This window comes from Cibotium barometz, chromosome 59 (assembly GCF_041138505.1).
Source record: "Cibotium barometz isolate CiBa-2024 chromosome 59, ASM4113850v1, whole genome shotgun sequence".
Classification (NCBI taxonomy): domain Eukaryota; kingdom Viridiplantae; phylum Streptophyta; class Polypodiopsida; order Cyatheales; family Cibotiaceae; genus Cibotium; species Cibotium barometz.
In genome coordinates, this window is record NC_141104.1 from 22,353,751 (window position 1) to 22,376,419 (window position 22,669).

The 22,669-nt window shown below is 45.0% G+C and overlaps 1 protein-coding gene across 3 annotated transcripts; it reads right to left on the reverse strand.

The window, feature by feature from the left end:
- Positions 1 to 1,471: 1,471 nt before the first annotated feature.
- LOC147605605 (phosphoglucan, water dikinase, chloroplastic-like) lies at positions 1,472 to 22,443 on the reverse strand. 3 transcript variants are annotated; one of them, XM_086793422.1, is made up of 5 exons: positions 22,210 to 22,443; positions 3,872 to 3,896; positions 3,616 to 3,773; positions 3,200 to 3,517; positions 1,472 to 1,851 (listed from the first exon to the last, which is right to left on the reverse strand). In XM_086793422.1, the coding sequence occupies exons 1-5, from the start codon at positions 22,378 to 22,380 to the stop codon at positions 1,696 to 1,698; spliced, it is 828 nt and encodes a 275-aa protein (XP_086649548.1). In that variant the 5' UTR covers positions 22,381 to 22,443; the 3' UTR covers positions 1,472 to 1,695. The 3 variants fall into 3 exon arrangements, with proteins under 3 accessions (XP_086649548.1, XP_086649549.1, XP_086649551.1); XM_086793423.1 differs by lacking the exon at positions 22,210 to 22,443 and adding an exon at positions 4,141 to 4,479; XM_086793425.1 differs by lacking the exon at positions 22,210 to 22,443 and adding an exon at positions 4,090 to 4,225 and having other exon boundaries at positions 3,872 to 3,920.
- Between the last annotated feature and the right edge of the window lie 226 nt (positions 22,444 to 22,669).

Sequence of the window (22,669 nt, forward strand, 5' to 3'; positions counted from 1 at the left end):
TGAAGATGGAGAACAGATGGAAAAGGATTTCAAGGTGGGTTCTTGATGAGGGAAGTATGAGCAGTTAAACTTATGCAAGTTCAACCCGCAGGAAGATGTGTTTGCACAACCGTCCATAGATCTTTTAGGGGGAGCTGGTATGGAGTTCAAGAAGAACAAGGAGGAAGGCCAGGCTAGTAGTTACGATTGAAAGAGAGAGCATCAAAAGCAAAGTTAGCGAAGTTTTGAGAGCTGCTTCTGTGTTTTCTGCTAGGGTGTATCTATGCCTTCTCTTCTCCTTCTTTCATCTTAAATTAGGGTTTCTTTTCAGACATTAGGGTTTCCCACTCCCTCGTAAATTAGGGTTTCTCTTTATGTCACACCATAGCTTTGGTAAAGAGGATTAAGCAACCAAACAATGCCTAATTAGTATCCATGTCCTGTGAATCTATCTCTGCCAAGTATTTTCTCTATATTCTCGACTCAGATGTGGCTGACCCTCATGAGTACTTAGCTTCTATCATCTTTGTTATCCATCTCGTCACTTTGGCATACGAACAGCTATGTATGCCTGTGCATCGACGAAGACAAAGCCAGCCATGGGAGCTATCATCTGTACTATGTTGTGTCCCCAAGACATGGCAACCATGTGTAAGTAAACAAGCTGAATAACAATCTGTGTATCGAGCTGGCTGCAAACTCTGCAACAATGATGTGGTGCACGATGGAGGTTTTGCTACATAAGAGATGTGAGAGAGTCGCGACCTGAAACCTTTCCATCAAGCTCCACCCCAAAGATGTGAGATAGAATGCCCAAAATCATGCCCCCTACATGGCTGACAGTATGATTTGAGTCAAAAAGAAGAGACTCGTTTTTACATGCTGGAAATGCACCTGGAAGCATTGCCTTTCCAAGGGATATACCTGCCAAGGACATATATCCCTTGGCCAATCGTGCCTCTGCAATTCGTTTCATATGGAATTTTGAGCCCAAGAGTATGTCACCCAAGTATGTATACTCTTTCACTGTACCCAGTAGCTGGCTGTCAAATGTACGAGTATCTTTTGCACAAGTGGAAGATCATAACCTTGGTCTTTCCAAGATTACCGATCTCTGCATAAACAGTGTAAGCCCTCTGCTGTATGTGAGAACAAAGCTACATCGTCTACATAAAAGAGCATAGAGACTCCTATCCTCACTAGGGTGGATCCGTCGACCGCCCAATTTATTGATGAAATCTGTGAGCTCATTCTAATAGAGCCCAAAAAAAGTGTGGGAGACAGAGCATTGTGTCATCCCAATGGTATACACACACACACGACATGAGATAAATCGTCTGTGTCTTGCTATTGAGATCCATGATGCCAAAGAGCATCATCAATATCATGTCCAATGAATTGCATGCATTTTCTAGAAATCAAACACTATTTAACTCAGTTCATTACAACACTAGAATCAACAATGCATATAATTATCCACCCATCCAAAAACTGCATAAACACGAACAATTTTCATTGAAAGTATGCCCTTCATTCAAAGTCCATGAGCTTCATTTCAATAGTGAATATATACAACATGCCATGAACACAATCTGAGCTCCAGCTAATGTACAAATGGACGAATATCTCATGAGAGAGGTACAAACTAGCATCTGGCTTGCTGTTTGTTGACCAGACACTTTCTTTAAAGAATTGGCTTTAAAATGAACATCACCGCTATGCTTCATTGTTGAGCTGTTGTACCAGAGCACCCCAAAGTGCAGACAAGGCTTTGCGGCCCCATTTCAAATCCTTCTCAAGCACTGAAGGCTTTGTTTCTAAATCTCCAAATGAATCTTCTAGAGCCGAATCTGTAACCAGATTTTTAGGTGCCTGAAACAGTGTTAGCCAGGATATTTGATTTAACCAAAAAGATCTTGGCATGAATCTTGCAAGACTTACACTTGTGCCAAAATGATCCAAATGAACAAAACAAAAGGTTCAACATTTTTGTGCATGGCATGAATCAAGGTTCACATCTGCCTTTTGGTCCCTAAACTGATATAGTTTTGTGTATTGAAGAAAAATCATGTACAGAAAGTCTACCTTAATATGATATCGTGCTTATTCTTTCTATCTTTAGCGGTGCATTTGCCCTATCAACTACTTATTTGCTGTACTAATTCTTTCTATTTGCTACTTCCCTTAGTGCTAGGCTTCATTATGGCTAAGTCTGCCTTGCATCTCCGGAGGTTTGATAGAAACTCAGTACGAAGGGCTTTGTGTGAATATATGCTCTTATGTGTGTGTGTGTGGAGTGCGTGTGTGAGAGCATATCTTAATACAAAGTTCTACACCCACTATTGGGCACTGATGACGTTAGTCGGGATGTCGTAGTATCTAGTCCATACTATGCATAATAGAGTTGATAGCTATATAGTCTTGTGGCTTGGCTACCATGAGTATATAGCATGCACGTTCGTAAAAGGTGAATTTGGGCATGTTCCTGGATTCATCTAGGTATACATATATATATATATAGCTCCTAAGGGAAGGTTTGAATGGCAAATAGTATGAACAAAACAACAAGTATATAGATTCTAGAAGAGAAAACTTGGACACTAGTGTCATAATGCAGTCCTTCCATCCGTCCATGCATGTGCATGCGTGTACGCAGAAGCCACACATGCAGACACACACACACACACACACATACGGTACATATATATACGGATATACATGCATATATACATTTATGTACGCATGTACGTATGTATTTATGTTATGTGTACACACACACACACACACATCCCTCCATCAAATGATCCCTCACCTGAGGTGCATATATTTATATATGTACACACATACATACATGTTACACGCGTGTGCATGCGTAACACACACACACACACACCCATCCCTCCATCAAATGATCTGTCACCTGAGGTGCATGTATTTATATAGATATACATGCACATACATACATGTTACACATGTGCGCACGTGGACACACAAACACATACACATACCTCCATCAAATGACCCTCACCAGCTGTGCATGTATTTATCTATATATAGATATACACATACATACAGGTGCACCTTTATGTGGCTTAGAGACTTTTCCCTTTTTAAAAAGAGGGCCTTGAAACAGCCATGTGAAAACTAATCATGATGTCACATTAATATCAAGAGCACAGAGAATAAATAAACTTTCAAAAAGTTTTAGTTCAGCATTCACCTCTTTGTCAATCTTCTCTTCATTGACACCTTCGGATTCAGCAGCAGGAATCATAATTTTCACCCCTCCAAGCTCTTGAGATATAACGATCTCATTGAGATCTTGACTATCTACAACACCATTCATCTCCACTACATGCCCCATGGGAGCATCATTTTGTAAAATGTGTCCTTCACCGGACCAAGATTCCGAGATCACTAAAGATGATAAAGCCTCTGATGTTTCCAACACACGATTAGGGCCTGGTTGCCACTCAAGCACTCCTTGATCCCCTGTAAGTATCATCTTGAATTCTACGCGTTTTCCAACTGAGAGTTCCTACAAGAAACTTAAAGGGATAAATGAGATGTGGAAACCCTACCAGCTACTTAGTAGCCCATACTACATCTTGCTTATGCACTAATACCAGCACACACCAGTTCTGTTGTCCAGATATGTCCTTCAGACCATTGCATCAGTATAGCTGCTTCTGGATTCCATGCTCCAAATAGTTCATCATCACCGACTACATTGAATTGCTGGCCAAACTCGCATTTCTTCTGAAGCAAGAGCTTCACCTTGACCACTTTTGTACCTTGTAACAGCAGCTGAATTTTTAAAATATAGCATATTTCTGTTGAAGGTCTAAACATTCTATAGAACTTCAACATGTGGTTTTGTTGTGGAAAGTACCTGCACTGCTTTCTACTATGTTTTCCTGCATCCAATAGACACACTGTTAGAGATAGAGAGGAATATGTGTTCGGCAATTTAGTGATTAGTTGTGATATATAATTTCATGTTGACTGTTACTGCAACAACAAGGCACATCATGCCATGGAGTGCTGGTAAAAAACACACGCCAAGAATGGCAGCTCAAAAACACAGAGCATGGGAACGTCACAGAAGCTGACTACTGCTCTCAAGATCAAGGAAGTGAATAAAGAAGCATATGTAGCAACCCAAAACGATCCATAGATTATCAACAATGAGGAATCCAAGTCATGGAGGCCGTAAGTCATCAGGACTGGTACCCCTCCCTCAAGCACTGCAAAATGGCATGACAGGCAAACCCTCCCCATGATGGAGATCTTTCATCCTCCATAGCTTCACAGTCTCTCACTCCTCATCGTGCAGTCGCATGGGCTAACCCTAACTTCCTTCAATTGGTATCACAGCCACCTATGTGCGCATGTCAACTTCTCTTGCACCGCCCACATTCGCCTTGTGCAGCCATGTCAGCAGCTCTACATGCCCGCCATCAGCTGGCCTGAGTTGTGCCAAAGCTGCCTGTCAAACGGTTCCAGCGGCAGCAACACAAGGCTTCACCACATGCAGTCCGCCATTACCCTGCCTACAGCCTCAGCTATGGCCGCCGCCTGACAGCAGAGCCGGTTGCCTCGTGTAGCTGCTCCAAACCGCCCAGCATCATGCGCTCCTCATACCTTCTGCCCATCACCTTCGATGTCACCTCCTGTCCACCGCCTCATATCTGATGCCCAGCACATACTGCCATCTACATCAGCTCTCCAGTAGACCTATACGCCACCAGCTTGTGACCTGTAGCAGCTCCCCATCTGCAACAGTCCACGTACTCCTCTAGCAATCACAGTCAGCATCTGCATTCACATTTGGTCATTTTTCATATTAATTCTCTGAAAAATTTAGGGCTTTCCTGAAATTTCAGCAATTAGCCCAAAATTAGGGCAAAAATTGCCTAATTGAAGACACTACAAATCCCAAAATTTGGGGCTTTTCCAAATTCAAGCCTCCTTTGACACATTGAATACCAGGTCCTCAACCTTGGCCCCCGAGCCTGAAATGACTGGCCAAGCATCAATTGCTTGGCAATGCCGTAGTAACGGCCTCCTCATTAACACTTCACCAGCTTCTGAAGTTTTTAAGCTTCCATTCTCTGTGTTTGTGTGTGTGTCATGGGTCCTCTGCCCGGGTCATCCCTCAATGTGTTCCTCATGTATGTTAATTTTTATGTGTTTGTACCACCTTGTATTATTAAAGGCTCCAATACTTCCAACTTTTCCATGTTTTGAGTCAGGGGGGTAGTTTAGGATGGTTGACATATATCATGTGTGGTCAAGCCCCTTATTAGGCCTGGCAAGAGTGTTTAGGTGTTGGCCACTGTGATCTTTTGAAACACATGTGGATTTGTGGGCCCAAATCACCATAGATATAAAGGTCAACCCTTATAACACCACCTTGACTCCGAGGGGGGTTTGTTGGGATTCGGAGTCTTGGTATGTGTCTACACATCCTGTACGTGTACCCTTGTTTGGTGTACCCACTTGTGTCTGTGTGTGAACAACTCCTAAAAGGGCTAAGTGTGTTAGTGTGCATGAACTCACCCTTAAGAGATCAGATAAGTGTGCCATGTGTCATCTGTCTAGTATGTGTGATTCCCTCGAGTCAAAAGATAAGGCTTATATTTTACAAAAGCATGTGCTTGGTGTAAGCTTCTACACAATCAATCAATCAAATCATTGAATCGTGCATTATCTTGCTCTCTCTTTTGTGTTTATCACCTCTCTCTCTCTCGCTCTCTCTACCCACGATGGAGATCTTTCATCCTCCATAGCTTCACAATCTCTCACTCCTCATTGTGCATTTGCATACTAATGTTGCCGGGATGCTCGCTTTGATGCCTCTATTGCCACCAAGAACCAGAGCTGTAAACTGGGTTAGATTGGTAGTGTGAGTAGTAAATCAATGCCCAGGAAGACACCCTGCAAGTGTGGAGGTTCGATCGTTCTGAATTCTACAAGCAATTCACCAATGAAGAAGTTATCAGTGAGGAGCGGGACATGTAGGTTGTTGAGAGCACTAGCCAGCCAAGCACACAGATCCCCAGATATTGTTGGACTATTGGCATATATTACCCCATCAACTTTGCCTAATGAATAGCATCTAGGTGCTCAAAATCAGCCCATAAATGGACTCATTACACCTCAAAATATAGAGGAAGCGGACAGCAATGGAAGAGGCTAGTGTTGTGCCTTGTTGGATGCTCCATACCTTACAGAAGAGCAAGCTTTCAGCTCCACTTGATAGCAGAACACCACTCAATGCAAGCCATGCAAAACGAGATGGATTCTATCCACAAAAAAGACTTGCCTCCTGGCAAGAAGTCAATTGGCACAAAGTGGGTGTATAAGTTGAAAAGAAAGTCTAACGGTACCATTGACACATACAAGGCCAAGCTTGTGTCCAAAGGGTGTGCCTAAAAAAAGGGCATTGATTATGATGAGACTTTCGCACCTACTTCTCGTATGGCCACAGTTAGATGTGTTGGTGCATTGACTGTCCATCATGGATGGGAAGTGCATCAGTTGGACATTAAATGAGATTTTCTCAATGGGGATTTGCAAGAAGTGGTTAATGTAAATCAGCCCATTGGTTTTGAGATGCCTAGTCAAGAAAACAAAAGTATGCAAGCTTCGAAAAGCACTTTATGGTCTCAAACAAGCTCCTTGAGCTTGGTATGAGAAGATACATAATTATTTGACCAACCAAGGATTTTGGAATAGTCCAAGAGAACGCTCTATGTGAAAGATGATCGTGGCACTTTGATCATGCTCATTCTATATGTGGATGACATGCTCATTCTATATGTGGATGACATGTTAACTACTAGGAATGATGAAGAGCACATTTCAGCCTTCAAAGCTGAATTGAAAACCTCATTTGAGATGACAGATTTGGGGATGTTGCATATTTTGGGCCTATGAAAGGCTAGGCCATGATTCATTCTTGGTATCTCACTCCCCTATGGAGTAAGGTCATAGATTAGGTTTTTGTTACCCTTTTAGGGAAGGCCACAGAACTTGTCGCCTTTTTGTACTCTATCAATATACCGAGCATACAACTACATCTCTCTCTCTATTCTATGTCTATGCTGATTGTTCTTGCATCAAATGTTCCTAGGGAGTGCTTAAGGATGAAAGAAGGCTCCCAGAGCTTCCACACATAACAAATTGTGTCTAAAAGGGCCTTTTTCAATCCTTCTTAGCACCCTTTTAAGGGTGTTTCACATGCAGTCCCTAGCCGCCACTTTTGTGCATCTCGAGGCTGACCGGTGGGTGCGCAGTGGTTCCCACCGCCTACCCCAAACTAGCTGGTCTGATCTTGGTCCTGGTTTTCCTCACATGCATGCATCCACAATGTCCAGAATTTCCAAGAGTGGTTACAATTCTGCCAAACAGACTTTCCGTTTTGCTTTTCTTTCCTATCATCCAGATTCATCCTGCCTCTAGTCTGGCTTCCTACTACCTTTCCAATCTACTTCCCCTTCCCTCTATTCCTCTGAGGTTCCATTAATTACTTGAATCACATGGACAATGTATATTTATCATACATCCTCAAAGCAACACAGAATTGGATCCAACCCCTCCAAACCCCCCCCACACCCCAAAACCAACACCACAATGCCCCCTTTTCCTTTTTGGTGGAGTGGATATGAGAATGAATTTGGGAATAAAGGTAAGAGGAAAGTTTTCTTTAAAGGTTTGAAAAAATGGTGTGGAAGAAGTCCTCCATGGTTTTAGTGGGGTCTCCACATGGTCCACAACTCTCTTAACCCTCTAATGATTGCTAATCAATCATCAGGGAGGGGTCTTGTGGTGGAAATTCAGCTTGTGAAGGAATTCTACCGGTTGATCAAAGTGTATGGGACTCAAACTCAAACTGCCAAGCTAAAAGCTGAACTATGGTGTCTTGATAATAAAACGATATGGAACCTTGTTGGAGATTTCAACATTGTAAGGAAGCAAAGAGATTGGGGCTTCTAATATCCTTGTTGGTTCTAGAAAAAGAAGATTGGAGAATGTCTTGTCCCATAAGATATTGGCGGATAGCTCGGACTTTGCGGAATGTGTCACCATTTGGCTCCCTGAACAAGAAGGTATCCTCAAAGATAGATTCTCACTGGATCTTTCTACGCATTTGGACACCAGTTTGACTGGTGAATCACCCTCGGGATGTCCAATATTTGGGCTTTGCTGATATGATCAATAGTCCTATGACATGGACTGATATGATCAGTAGCACGTCTGGCAGTGCTAGTGTGACTAGTATGACTGGGAACACTGGAGCAGGGGTGAGATACATGGCTTGAGAACGGGGGATTTCCAATGTATATTTGCATATGCACTTCATTTTGTGTATGTGCGAAGATAAAAGATTTACTAAATGTATGATTTGTTTAGGTGTCCTGCATGCTTGCCTATGTTCGGTCTCGTAGTGATGGGGTCTCGTAGTGATGGGGATGCCCAAAACTACTAGCTACGAGCCTACAAGACTGTGTGGATGCCTTTGCTTGTTGATTTGCAATTGGCGTTTTTGCAGGCAAAATCGGCGTCGAAAAGCTAAAAAACCATGTCTAAGGCTTAGTTATATTTTATAAGGTGGAGTGTTCACACCCACATTAAATATGGGTGTGAACACCCCAATGGAGTCATTTATATAGAAAGCCTGTGCCATTTACCAAGGCTTGTGATGTTTAAAATAAAACCAATCAAAAGGGCATTGATGGCCACGTGGCCTCACACGTATTCACCATGGTAGTCGTCGTGGGGAAAAGGTGGCTGGCTTTCTGGCGAAGAACCGGGCACAGATTGACCCTTTCGCACAACGACGGGGAGAAGCCTTGATATCAGTCGGTGAGTTGAAGCAAAACGGAAACCCACTCACTCCTCCTCCTGGAATCAGCGAACTGAATCGAAAGGACACCTATCTCTCTCTTTCTTCTGCATTCGGCGAACTGAAGCGAAAGGACTCCTCTTTCTCTCTCTCCCCTGCAGTCTTTGAGCTGAAGCGAAAAGAGTTTTCTCTCTCTCTCTCGTAAACAAAGATTCGTCATCAAGACTGAGAGCACTCAAGAATGCCATTGCAACGGGACCCATGCTTATTGTGCCTGATCTACATAAGCCTTTTCTCAGCTGAATGTGATGCATCGGGAGAATGTATTGGAGCTATCCGCAATCAAGAGGGACATGCAGTAGCCTATGAGAGCAGGCGTTTGCAAGGTGCTGAGAAGCATATGGGTGTTTATGAGCAGGAACTCATGGCTGTAATTCATGCTCTAAAGGTGTGGAAACACTACCTTCTTTTAGGAGCTGAATTTACAATAAAGATAGATCATCAAAGTTTGAGATTCTTTCTTACTCAAACAAAGCTTTCTGAGAAGCATATGCGGATGGCCAACTTTCTTTCCATGTTTCATTTCCATATCAATCATACCCTGGAAAGACTAATGAAAGCCATATGTAGCTGCTTTTTCAGTCGCATCACATGAAGATTTGACTTTGATGTGTAATGCTTATGCTACGGATGATGATTTTTCATCTTTATGGGCTGATTTGCAGTCTGGGACAATACATATGCCATATGTATGTAAAGATGGATATCTCATGTATGCTAACAGAGGTTGTGTTACCAAAGACTTCAGGCAAAAAGTTTTGCATAAGTCTCATGCACCACCTTATGTAGGGCATAGAGAAATTTCGCCAACCACTCAGTTTATTGAAAGGTATTTCTTTTGGCCTACTATGCGCAAGGATATTGAGGCATATGTACATCAATGCATTACTTGCCAAAAGGTAAAATTCAGCAAGCGAAGGGCCCAGTGTTACTTCAGCCCTTACGCGTGCCAAATGAACCTTGGGAGAGCATAGCCATGGATTTGCCTCATACACAGTATGGCAATGATGCCATATGGACTATTGTGGACAGATTCAGCAAACAAGCTCACTTCATCCAAGTGAAAAAGACCATTAAGCCAGATCACATGGTTAAACTTTTTCTCTCACATATCTTTAAGCACATCATGGAATGCCTAAGTCCATTGTGGCTAACAGAGATCCCACGACTACTAGCCTATTTTGGAGGGCTCTTTTCGCCAATATGGACACAAAACTTAGCTTCTCGTCAGCTTTTCACCCTGAGACGGATGGACAGAGTGAAGATGCAAATTCAGCCATCCTTGATTTTCTTAAATGCTATGTTGCCGAGCAAAAGAGCATGTGGGAAAAGTCTTTACCATTGGTAGAATTTGCCCACAACAATACCGTACATTCCTCTACAGGCAAAGCACCATTTGAGGTTATGTATGGCAGAGTAGTCTTGCCTCCCATTTTACATACAAAAGATGAAATCTTTGCAGCAAATGAATATGTACGTGATTTACAGGATGCTTTTGCATAAGTATGGACAGCCATTCAAAAGTCCTAGGAAAAGCATAAAAAGGCTGCAGATAAACATGGATTACTCATGGATCTCAAAGAAGGAGATTGGGTATTGCTGAAATTTGATAAGGCCAGTCTTCGTAAAAGACCTGGCAAGGAGGATGCTACTCCTAAGCTTGCCAGGAGGTATTATGGCCCTTTCAAAGTCACCTAAAAGATTAATGAAGTTGCATTTAGATTGGCTCTCCCATATCATTGGAAGATTCATAATGCTTTTCATATAAGCCTACTTCGAAAGTATATGGGACCAGAACCCAGTGAAACTATAGAGGAGGACCCTCCTGAAGTTGAGGAAAGGGAAGAGATTCTCCAACCTGAGCAAATTCTTTTTCATAAAGAAAAGAGGCTCCCTGGACGCTGGCGGTTTACAGTGCCACTATATAGTTAAGTTTCGCAACTATCCTGCTATGGATCCGAAATGGTTGGATGAACAAACATTGAAAGATTATCCTCAAATTTTGTTTGCCTACTTGAAAGCTTTTCAATTGCCGTCAAACTGTTTAGAAGAGGGGGGAGATGTCACCATTTAGCTCCCTAAACAACAAGGTATCCTCAAATAAATGCAAAGATAGATTCTCACCAGATCTTTCTATGCATTTCAACATCAATTTGACTCGTGAATCACCCTCGGGATGTCCAGTATTTGGGCTTTGCTGATATGATCAATAGTCCTATGACACAGATTGATATTTCCAGAGGGATGAGAGCTTTGTTGATATGACCACTAGCACGTCTGGCAGTGCTAGTGTGACTAGTAGGCCTTGAGGTATGACCAATATGACTGGGAACACTAGAGCTCAGGGTCATCTAGTATGACTAGATCCCTGGGTGAGATACATGGCTTGAGAATGAGGGATTTCCAACGTATATTTGCATATGCACTTCATTTTGTGTATGTGCAAAGATAAAATATTTGCTAGATGTATGACTTGTTTTTGTGTCTTACATGCTTACCTATGTTTGGTCTCGTAATGCTAGGGACGCCCAGAGCTACTAGCTACGAGACTGTGTGGATGCCTTTGCTTTTTGATTTGCGATTGGCTTTTTTTGTCGTCGAAAGGCTCAAAAACCATGTCTAAGTCTTAGTTTATTCTATAAGGTGGAGTGTTCATACCCACATTAAAAATGGGTGTGAACACCCCAATGGGCACCCAAAGTCATTTATATAGAAAGACTTGTGCCATTTACGAAGGCTTGTGATATTTAAAATAAAACAAATCAAAAGGGCATCGATGGCCACGTGGGATCTATCCGGAGGCCTCATACGTGGTAGTCGACGTGGGGAAAAGGTGGTGGCTGGCTGGCGAATAACAGGGCACCAATTGACCCTTTCGCACACCAGTGAAGCATGATGGGAAGCAGAAAAAGGATACCCACTCTCTCCTCCTAGAATCAGCGAACTGAAGCGAAAGGACACCTATCTCTCTCTCCTGCATTCGGCGAACTGAAGCGAAAGGACTCCTCTTTCCCTCTCTCTCCTGCAGTCTTTGAACTGAAGCAAAAATAGTTCTCTCTCTCTCTCTCCTGTTCCCAGTGCACTGAATCGAAGGGGAATTCTTTCTCTCTCTTACGTCCAGCCAGTGGACTGAAGCGTTTTCTCTGGACAACAAGCAGGTGAACACGGGCACGGGCACGGCATGGACAATGTGAACAGGCATCAGTTTGGATATCAAAAGGAAACCCATATGTGTGGCCAGCCCAAGTGTGAAATGGGACAAAACGGATTTTAAAGGTTATAAGGTTTTTAAACCTTTGATGATAAAAATAATAATATTATATTTAAGGCATGCGTTTTTGCTATCTGCTTTTGTTTTTTTTGGAGAAAGCGAATCGCATCTTTATAAAGGTCAAGAGTGGCACATGGTATCCCCTTGAGCGATCGCGTTGGCACGTGGTATATACAGGCACATCACCTTGGGGCAGGTTGCCGTGTGGAGTCGTGGTCTGTGCGTACGTCTGGTACAGGCGGGTGCTGCTGCGCGTATGTGTGGTACAGGCAGGTGCTGTTGCGCGTATGGGCTATAGCCAGGCGGGCACTGCTACGCGCATGGGCTACAGCCAGCAAAGGGGCGCCGAATGGGCTACGCGTGTGGGCCACAGCTAGGCGGGAGACTCTCGGCGACCACGCGGGCAACGGGCAGCCAGGCGGGCTTCAGGCAGTTGCAGCCAATGGGGCAGTGTTCTGCAGCGTGAACCAAATTCAGAGTACACTCTTCTCTCTCATCTTCTCTTCGCGAGTAGAGGAGTGCATGGCCGATGATGGAAGCAGGGGTGGAGAGTAGAGATCGGTTTCTCTTTCTCTCAGTGGATTGCAGGCCCTGGTGCGTGGATATTGTTCTCTCCCTCATCATGGATTGCAGACCTTGTTTACGAGATTGGGATACAGAGGATCAAGTTAAGATGCACAGGATGATGTTCTTGGAAGAGAGGTGTTGTTGCTCTTCGTCTTGGACTTGCGAGTGTTTGTTTCACTGCCCGTCGGATTTCTAAAGGCCGGTTTCATGGTTCCATCACCGGGATATCGTCAACTTTCTCAAGTAGGCAAGCCCGTCGTTGTCACATCAAAAGCTTCAACATGGAACAGTGAAAAGGAAGTGCAAGAGACAATGCAAGATTGTGTGTCTTTGCCTATATGAGGTGAAGAGCAAAAGCTAAAGATGAGGCTCATGAGAAAAGACACCAAGGACAGGAAGTAGTCAGCCAGGAACAAGAAGCAGTTGAAGTGTTATGGTGCAAAACATGGGTTAAAGGCTATGGCTTTCGACATTTTGTCACCAGTGGTATCTTCACGGAGGCTTCATGGGATTCGGAAGGCAGCTTCTTTCTATGTTTAGAAGGGGTGATCTACTATGCTTCATTTGGGACTTGTGCTTACCACTTGGGTGGAGTGCAAGCGGGTTTTGGGTGCCTGTGGTTGTATCAGATGAGGCTCACATGGAAGTGGAGGAACTTGATGAGGTTCTTATTCCCGAGCAGATACTGGCACATAAGGAAAGAAAGGTACGACGTAAAGTTTCCCGTCGCTATCTTGTGAAGTTCAAGAACTGTTCACCGATGGATGCGAAGTGGATAGAGGAGGGTGACTTAGCAGATTCACCTAAGGTATTGCAGCTTTATCTTGATGCTTTTGAGTTGGAGCCGACTCTTGTGACGGCTCATTCAGGTTCAGCAGAGCATGGATCTAGAGCATTGCCTGATGCTCAAGAGGGGGGTAGCACCTCCGCTCCCTTGTTATAGACAGGCTCGGTTTTTCATCTAGGAGTCGCTTGGTGAAATCTTTGTATTCACCCGAAGGTACTCAGGCTGACAGTACATCTGCGTATGGGACTTCTATGATATTGTGTACTAGTTACATGAGATGATGCTATTTGTGGAGTTGGTCTCCTTTGGAATGGCATGGTTTGGTTTAGTTCAAAGTCTGCAGCAACCTGAGCTAACATTTCGAGACTCTATGAAGGGCATAAGTCTTGCGAGCAGTCCTAGAGTTGGTTTGGTTCATGGATATATGGATCGAACTCTATTTGTGCATGTATTTATACACTTTCCGAGGTATTATTGTATTCTGGTGCCATTGGATCTTGGTACTCTTGGGAATACATGGGTAATACTTTAGATGTGTCAGGATGAGATGCATGTATGTTGGTATGATACATCAAGTACTTTATTATGTTCATGGATGCATCACTTAGTGTGACTCCTGCGGGACAGCCATGAGACATATGTGGGAAGTACTTAGTGGATGTATAGTTTAGATGCATTGAGTGCTTTCATATGCTCATGTTGTACCATCAGTCGTGGGTCCTGCAGGATATTCATGGGTGTAAGGCTTGCGAGCAACCCTGAGACTGTTATATTGGAGTAGGTAGAGCATCTTGAGGAGCATATTGTTTGCGAATGCATATATGTGTCATGCATATGTTTGTCATATATATAATGATGCATGGTTTTGTTTTTGGCTAACACAGGTTACATGTTTCCACTTGGTTTTAGACTTTTGCTGCAGGTTCTGAAGGAACAAGCAAGAGTTGTTTGTCACTTTGATGTGACAGTATGGCCTTATTATTCAGGATGATTGTTTCATCACCCAAATGCACCGGAGGGGCATTGCTTTGGTCATGTGGGGACTCTTTCTTCATTGGATGCTTAATGTGTTATTGAGTGCAATCGAGGACGCTTGCTATTTTTCAAAAGGGGGGTATGTTACAACCTGTGTTTTTCTCTGGACAACAAGCAGGTGGGCACGGGCACGGGCACGGGATGGACAGTGTGCATAGGCATCAGTTTGGATATGAAAACGAAACCCATATGTGTGGCCAGCCCAAGTGTGAAAGGGGACAAAAAGGATTTTAAAGGTTATAAGGTTTTTAAACCTTTGATGATAAAAATAATAATATTATATTTAAGGCATGCGTTTTTGCTATCTGCTTTTGTTTTTTTTGGAGAGAGCGAATCGCATCTTTATAAAGGTGAAGGGTGGCGCATGGCGTATGGTATCCCCTTGAGCGATCGCGCTGGCACGTGGTATATACAGGTGCATCACCTTGGGGCAGGTCGCCGTGTGGAGTCATGGTGTGCGCGTACGTGTGGTACAGGCGGGTGCTACTGTGCGTATGTGTGGTACAGGCAGGCGCTGCTGCGCTTATGGGCTACAGCCAGGCGGGCGCTGCTGCGTGCATGGGCTACAGCCAGGCGGGCTGCAGTCAGCAAAGGGGCGCCGAATGGGCTACGCGTGTGGGCTACAGCCAGTACAAGCGGGTGCTGCTGCGTGTACGTGTGGTACAGGCGGGTGCTACTGTGCGTATGTGTGGTACAGGCAGGCGCTGCTGCGCTTATCGGCTACATCCAGGCGGGCGCTGCAGCGCATATGGGCTACAGCCAGGCAGGCGCTGCTGCACGCATGGGCTACAGCCAGACGCATATGGGCTACAGCCAGGCGGGCGCTGCTGCGCGCATGGGCTACAGCCAGACGGGCTGCAGTCAGCAAAGGGGTGCCAAATGGGCTACGCATGTGCGCTACAGCCAGGCGAGAGACTCTCGGCGACCAGGCGGGCAGCCACGCGGAAGACTCTCGGCGATGAGGCGGGCAACAACGGGCAGCCAGGTGGGCAGCTTGTAAGAGATGTGTTGTTGCTCTTCGTCTTGGACTTATGTGTATTCAGGGATTGCTTGACACAACCTCTATCTTTCTCTCTCTCTCTGGGTTTTGGCAACCGTGATTTGATGGTATATCTGTCATGGAAACAAGACATTGGTTTTTCGACAGGAAACAGGACTTTGGTATCGAGGAAACAAGCCTATGGTTATGGGATACAGGTCTTTGGTTTATCGGATACAAGTCTTCGCTTTCATGTGAGAAGCATGTCTCTGGATTCATGTGAACAGGTTGTAGTTTTCTCGAGGTTACATGCAAGCTGTGGCTACAGGGAAGTACATATGGTTTGGTACAGCCCTACTACTGTTTGGGAAAGGGTTTGAGGGATCCATGGTAGCGATGGAGAAGACCTTTTCAAGCAGGGAGGTGTTGTACAGGTGTGGCTTCTCTATGGAATGCTTTGCCGTAATAAAGAGAGTTCTTATTTGAAAGTCCTGGGTGAAAGCTTCGAGGAATCCTATCGGTAGAGGATTCTATGAGTTGTACTTTGTACTCAAATTTTGATCAAGTAAAGAAATACCGCAAGGGGCGCCACTGCATTTTGTAGCCAATCAGTGTCCTTGTACTATTTCCAGGAGCACTAAAGCTCCCCCTATTTGTTTCCTTTTCCAGGTCCCCATGGGTGATGAAGTGTTGTGTGTGCGAGTGGTTTGTTTTACCGCCCGTCGGATTTCTGAAGGCCGGTTTCATGGTTCCAGCGCCGGGGTATCGTCGACTTTCTCAAGTAGGCAAGCCCGTCGTTGTCACATCAAAAGCTTCAACATGGAACAGTGAAAAGGAAGTGCAAGAGACAATGCAGGATTGTGTGTCTTTGCCTATATGAGGTGAAGAGCAAAATCTAAAGATGAGGCTCACGAGAAAAGACACCAAGGACAGGAAGTAGTCAGCCAGGAACAAGAAGCAGTTGAAGTGTTATGGTGCAAAACATGGGTTAAAGGCTATGGCTTTCGACATTTTGTCACCAGTGGTATCTTCAGGGAGGCTTCATAGGGTTCAGAAGGCAGCTTCTTTCTATGTTTAGTAGTGGTGATCTACTATGCTTCATTTGGGACTTGTGTTTACCACTTGGGTGGAGTGCAAGCGGGTTTTGGGTGCCTGTGGATGTATCAGATGAGGCTCAGATGGAAGTGGAGGAACTTGATGAGGTTCTTATTCCCGAGCAGATACTGGCACATAAGGAAAGAAAGGTACGACGTAAAGTTTCCCGTCGCTATCTTGTGAAGTTCAAGAACTGTTCACCGATGGATGCGAAGTGGATAGAGGAGGGTGACTTAGTAGATTCACCTAAGGTATTGCAGCTTTATCTTGATGCTTTTGAGTTGGAGCCAACTCTTGCGACGGCTCATTCAGGTTCAGCAGAGCATGGGTCTAGAGCATTGCCTGATGCTCAAGAGGGGGGTAGCACCTCCGCTCCCTTGTTATAGACAGGCTCAGTTTTTCATCTAGGAGTCCCTTGGTGAAATCTTTGTATTCACCCAAAGATTTCACCCGAAGGTACTCAGGCTGACAGTACATCTGCGTATGGGACTTCTATGATATTGTGTACTAGTTACATGAGATGATGCTATTTGTGGAGTTGGTCTCCTTTGGAATGGCATGGTTTGGTTTAGTTCAAAGTTTGCAGCAACCTGAGCTAACATTTCGAGACTCTATGAAGGGCATAAGTCTTGCGAGCAGTCCTAGAGTTGGTTTGGTTCATGGATATATGGATCGAACTCTATCTGTGCATGTATTTATACACTTTCCGAGGTATTATTGTATTCTGGTGCCATTGGATCTTGGTACTCTTGGGAATACATGGGTAATACTGTGGATGTGTCAGGATGAGATGCATGTATGTTGGTATGATACATCAAGTACTTTATTATGTTCATGGATGCATCACTTAGTGTGACTCCTACGGGACAGCCATGAGACATATGTGGGAAGTACTTAGTGGATGTATAGTTTAGATGCATTGAGTGCTTTCATATGCTCATGTTGTACCATCAGTCGTGGGTCCTGCGGGATATTCATGGGTGTAAGGCATAGTTACCGCCGCGGAACGGGAACGTTCCGGGAATGTCGGATGCTAGAACGGGAGCGAGAACGGGAACGGGAGCAGATCGGGAACGTCGTGGAACGCCAAGTCATATGACATGTCAGCATATGACACAAAAAAATGTAACTTTTTGTATACGGATAGCCAAATATGCTTCATAATATTTGCTCCCCCAAGACATGAACATACATTTCTGCAAGCAAAACTTTTTTCTTTTTTCTTTTTTTTAAAAAAAGATCGGAACGTTTCAGGACGTTCCAAGAACGTGCCTTCGCCCGGAACAGCGTTCCGACGTTCCAGGAAGGCGGAACGACGTTCCGTGGTAACTATGGTGTAAGGCTTGTGAGCAACCTTGAGACTGTAATATTGGAGTAGGTAGAGCATCTTCAGGAGCATATTGTTTGCGAATGCATATATATGTCATGCATATATTTGTCATATGTAGAATGATGCATGGTTTTGTTTTGGGTAACACAGGTTACATGTTTCCACTTGGTTTTAGACTTTTGCTACAGGTTCTGAAGGAACAAGCAAGAGTTGTTTGTCACTTTGATATGGCCTTATTGTTCAGGAGGATTGTTTCATCACCCAGATGCACTGGAGGGGCATTGCTTTGGTCATGTGGGGACTCTTTCTTCATTGGATGCTTAATGTGTTATTGAGTGCAATCGAGGACGCTTGCTATTTTTCAAAAGGGGGGTATGTTACAACCTGTGTTTTTCTCTGGACAACAAGCAGGTGGGCACGGGCACGGGATGGACAGTGTGAACAGGCATCAATTTGAATATGAAAACGAAACCCATATGTGTGGCCAGCCCAAGTGTGAAAGGGGACAAAAAGGATTTTAAAGGTTATAAGGTTTTTAAACCTTTGATGATAAAAATAATAATATTATATTTAAGGCATGCGTTTTTGCTATCTACTTTTGTTTTTTTTGGAGAGAGCGAATCGCATCTTTATAAAGGTGAAGGGTGGCGCATGGCGTATGGTATCCCCTTGAGCGATCGCGCTGGCACGTGGTATATACAGGCGCATCACCTTGGGGCAGGTCGTCGTGTGGAGTCATGGTGTGCGCGTACGTGTGGTACAGGCGGGTGCTACTGTGCGTATGTGTGGTACAGGCAGGCGCTGCTGCGCTTATGGGCTACAGCCAGGCGGGCGCTGCTGCGCGCATGGGCTACAGCCAGACGGGCTGCAGCCAGCAAAGGGGCGCCAAATGGGCTACGCGTGTGGGCTACAGCCCGGCGGGAGACTCTCGGCGACCAGGCGGGCAGCAACCGGGCAGCCACGCGGGAGACTCTCGGCGACGAGGCGAGCAACAACGGGCAGCCAGGCGGGCGTCAGGCAGTTGCAGCCAGTCAGGCAGCCAGCAACGGGCGTCAGGTAGTTGCAGCCAGGCGGGCAGTGTTCTGCAGCGTGGACCAAATTCAGAGTACAATCTTCTCTCTCATCTTCTCTTCGCGAGTAGAGGAGTGCATGGCCGATGATGGAAGCAGGGGTGGAGAGTAGAGATCGGTTTCTCTTTCTCTCAGTGGATTGCAGGCCCTGGTGCGTGGATATTGTTCTCTCTCTCATCGTGGATTGCAGACCTTGTTTACGAAATTGGGATACAAAGGATCAAGTTAAGATGCACAGGATGATGTTCTTGGAAGAGATGTGTTGTTGCTCTTCGTCTTGGACTTATGTGTATTCAGGGATTGCTTGACACAACCTCTAGCTCAAGGCGAGCAAGTTTCTGTCTTAGCCGCATTGTGAAGGTTGGCTACATGTATAAAGATCTCTACACTTGGGATCTATTGTCTCTTTGGTCCTTTTTGTCGATATTCGCCTCGAGCTGTCCCCTCCATTCTTCGTTGTCAACCTCTCGTTTCTCCTCTCTTTTCTTGTGAGTTTGATAGAGCTTGTCCTGGGTGAGAGATCCATAGTAGCATTTCATCTTGCTACCATTGAAATTCCTTCCATCTTAGCCCCATCCAAGGTCTGTATCTACCTGCACCTTGAGAAGCACTTTTGGTGACTCAATAGGAACCTTTGCGCCTGTACTTGATTTTCCGTTTGGTGTTCTTGACGTTGTACATAAGTACCATGCCCCCTACCTTCATGCACTTTTCCTTAAGTTGGTCGTCAAACCACTACTTACTCCGTAGTTTTTCAACCATCAATCCATACACAGATTGCAATCTTTGCTTGTTTACTTGCTCTAACAACCAAAATGAGTATTCACATTCTCATAGCGGAACTTGGCAGTAGATCTCGCGTCAATCGCATCAACATTCTGTGTAGCTTTGGCCTAAGCCCACTTCATGAAGTAATCAGTGGCAATTATTATGAAGTAATCAGTGTAGCTTTGGCCTAAGCCCACTTCATGAAGTAATCAGTGGCGATTATTATGAAGTGCGCCAAGATTACCTTACCAGCTGAGCTAATGGGACCCACAAAGTCCAAGCTCCATTTCTCAAATGGTTGTTCTAAAACTACGGGGGTTAGAAGCATACGATCCTTCTCTTGGACCATGGCAAACCTTAGGCATTCATCGCAGCATTTGACAAACTCAACTGCTGCGCCTCCAAAGAGTGTAGGGCACTTCATGAAGTAATCGGTGGCAACTATTATAAAGTGCACCAAGTTCCCTTAGCGGCTGGGCTAAGGGGACCACGGAGTCCCAGCCCCATTTCTCAAATAGTTGTCCTGAAATTACGGGGGTTAGGGACATACATTCCTTCTCTTGGACCATGGCGAACCTTTAACATTCATCGCAGTGTTTGACAAACTCAGCTGCACCTCTAAAGAGGATAGGCCACCATAGTCCGGCCTAGAGAACATTGCAAGCATCACGTCCTCGGCAAAGTGTCCTTGACCTAGGTTTGCTCAAGAACGACAACAAAATTATATTCATGAACACATTTTGTCATGATGCCGTCTTGACCCTTCTTATAAAACATTCCCGCTATCATTCTCCTTCCTAATGAGGCATCTAGCTATGTCCTTCTTGATGGGATAGCCAATTGGAAATCCACTGGCCACCAAGAAGTGCGCAATGTCTTCACATTTTGGTACGTGGTCAATGTGGGACAATGGAGCATCACTCCTAGAGGGAGTTCTCCAATTGGAATTATGTCAAGGTGATCAGCATGGACATGCAGGAATCCCTTTCGCACGGTATTAGTGAAATCAAATTTCGAGAGAATAAGCAACCATCTAGTGATGCGCCAAGTGGTGGAAGGTTGGTCAATGAAGAAAACAAACTTGGTAGCCAGGAGGTGATGCCTATACTTCTTTACAACATATATCATGGCTAACCTCTCTCTCTTGGTGGTTGTGTAATTGTGTTCAGCCTCGTTGAGTTGGCAGTTAGTGAAGGTCACAAGGAAGTTCATGGCAAATTAGATTCCAATTGGAGGATCTAAAGATGGGTGCACTCACTAATGACTTCTTTAGTTTCTCATATGCCCATTGGCATTCGTCTGTCCATTCGAAGATAATCAGCAGCTTATACAAGGGTCTACCAAATATATGACTGTGGTCTGTCGAAACTCCAAGCCGAGTGGCACGATGTCTTGTATTGAAGTGCCAGGCCTATGTCTATCGCCCAAGTGTTAGGTATCAGCTCCTTGGAAGATATAATGAGTACTTACAGGTCATAAAAGGAGACGAGATCATCCGCCATACCTTATGTGCTGCGAGGCAATACCAAAGGCAGTGGCGCTGAGAGTCCCATGCTGCTCCACGATGCCCACAACTCACGAGTCTGCCCACTGTGGCCATCTAGGCCACCTTTGGAAGACTCCTAAAACTTTTCAGCTAAAAGAAGAAGGAAACTTGCAAAGGTGGAAACTGCTCCAAAACTCTCCAAGGATGGGATCAGTCAGGCCCTATGCTAAATAGTCCTGTTGGGTGTGGAAGTGTAGGCGAAGAAGGGATAGTAAGCATGCCAAAGGGTCTCTCCAGTCCCACTCCCCTGAGTCCAAGTTTAATCTAGCCAAGGGTCTGTTCACCCATCCAGAGTCACGGAGGTTACTACCATTGGGGAAGGCTCAATATCTCTCGTGCTGCCATGAAAGCTGATCACATGCCTATGCTGTAGGGAGGACCTAAGGTTTTCCTCAGTGGCATCTTAAGGGAGAAGGAGCGAGAATACCTCGGTGAAGACCACAGGAGGAAGATCATCCAGGAGGCCAAGGATCCATAGAGGTATGTCTGTGGGGTGAAAATCGCCATCCACATATTGCATTAGAGCTGCTTGTGAGGAGCAGATTTGGGCATGGCTGAGGGCCTGTTTTAGAGCGTTTTGAGATCCCCAGGCAGGCGCCCTACAGTCAGGTGTGAAGGGGCAAAGGGATTTGGAACCCCTGTCCCTCATCTGAGGATGTAGCCCCTTTCTCAGCCCTCAGCCTATGTTGAGCAGTATGCAGCAGTAGCCCCGTATTCACAGAGGAAGTTGAAGCCTTCAGTGCAGTGAGAGTGCATAGCAGAATTACCGATTACATTGCATGTTAGGACAGTGTGCTGCGGCCCATCAATACATGATTAAAACGCTGATGGACTCGTAATATCCCTTTAACAGAAATCAAAGCGCACTGACCTCAAGGGTTGCAGCCACTTGCAGAAGAGATTTGCTGCGAGGATGTCGTAGTCGTATAGGAGCTCTATTAGGGAATGCGGTCCGGTGCGTGATCTTGTTGAAGTGGCAGTAGGAGCGGGCCACCAGAATACACTGACGCCCCGCAGAAACGCCCATCTGGTGGGCTTGCATCTTCCACAAACCTCCTCCAGCAGCTCACCGCCACCGCCACCGCCGCCACCGCCACCACCACCACCAACACAGAGACCCCGCTACAGCTCGCGCTGCTGCACCATCCATTCAATTCCCAAAATCCGTGCACGGATACAGGTGGACGTGGACACGTGTCGCCTTTAGATCTGGTCCTCCCAAATATATATATATATATATATATGAAAAAGTGTAAAACCTTTATTTAAAGATTCAACCTTTAAAATTTCGTAATGCTTGAGACGCTCAATGCTATTACAATTACACTCTC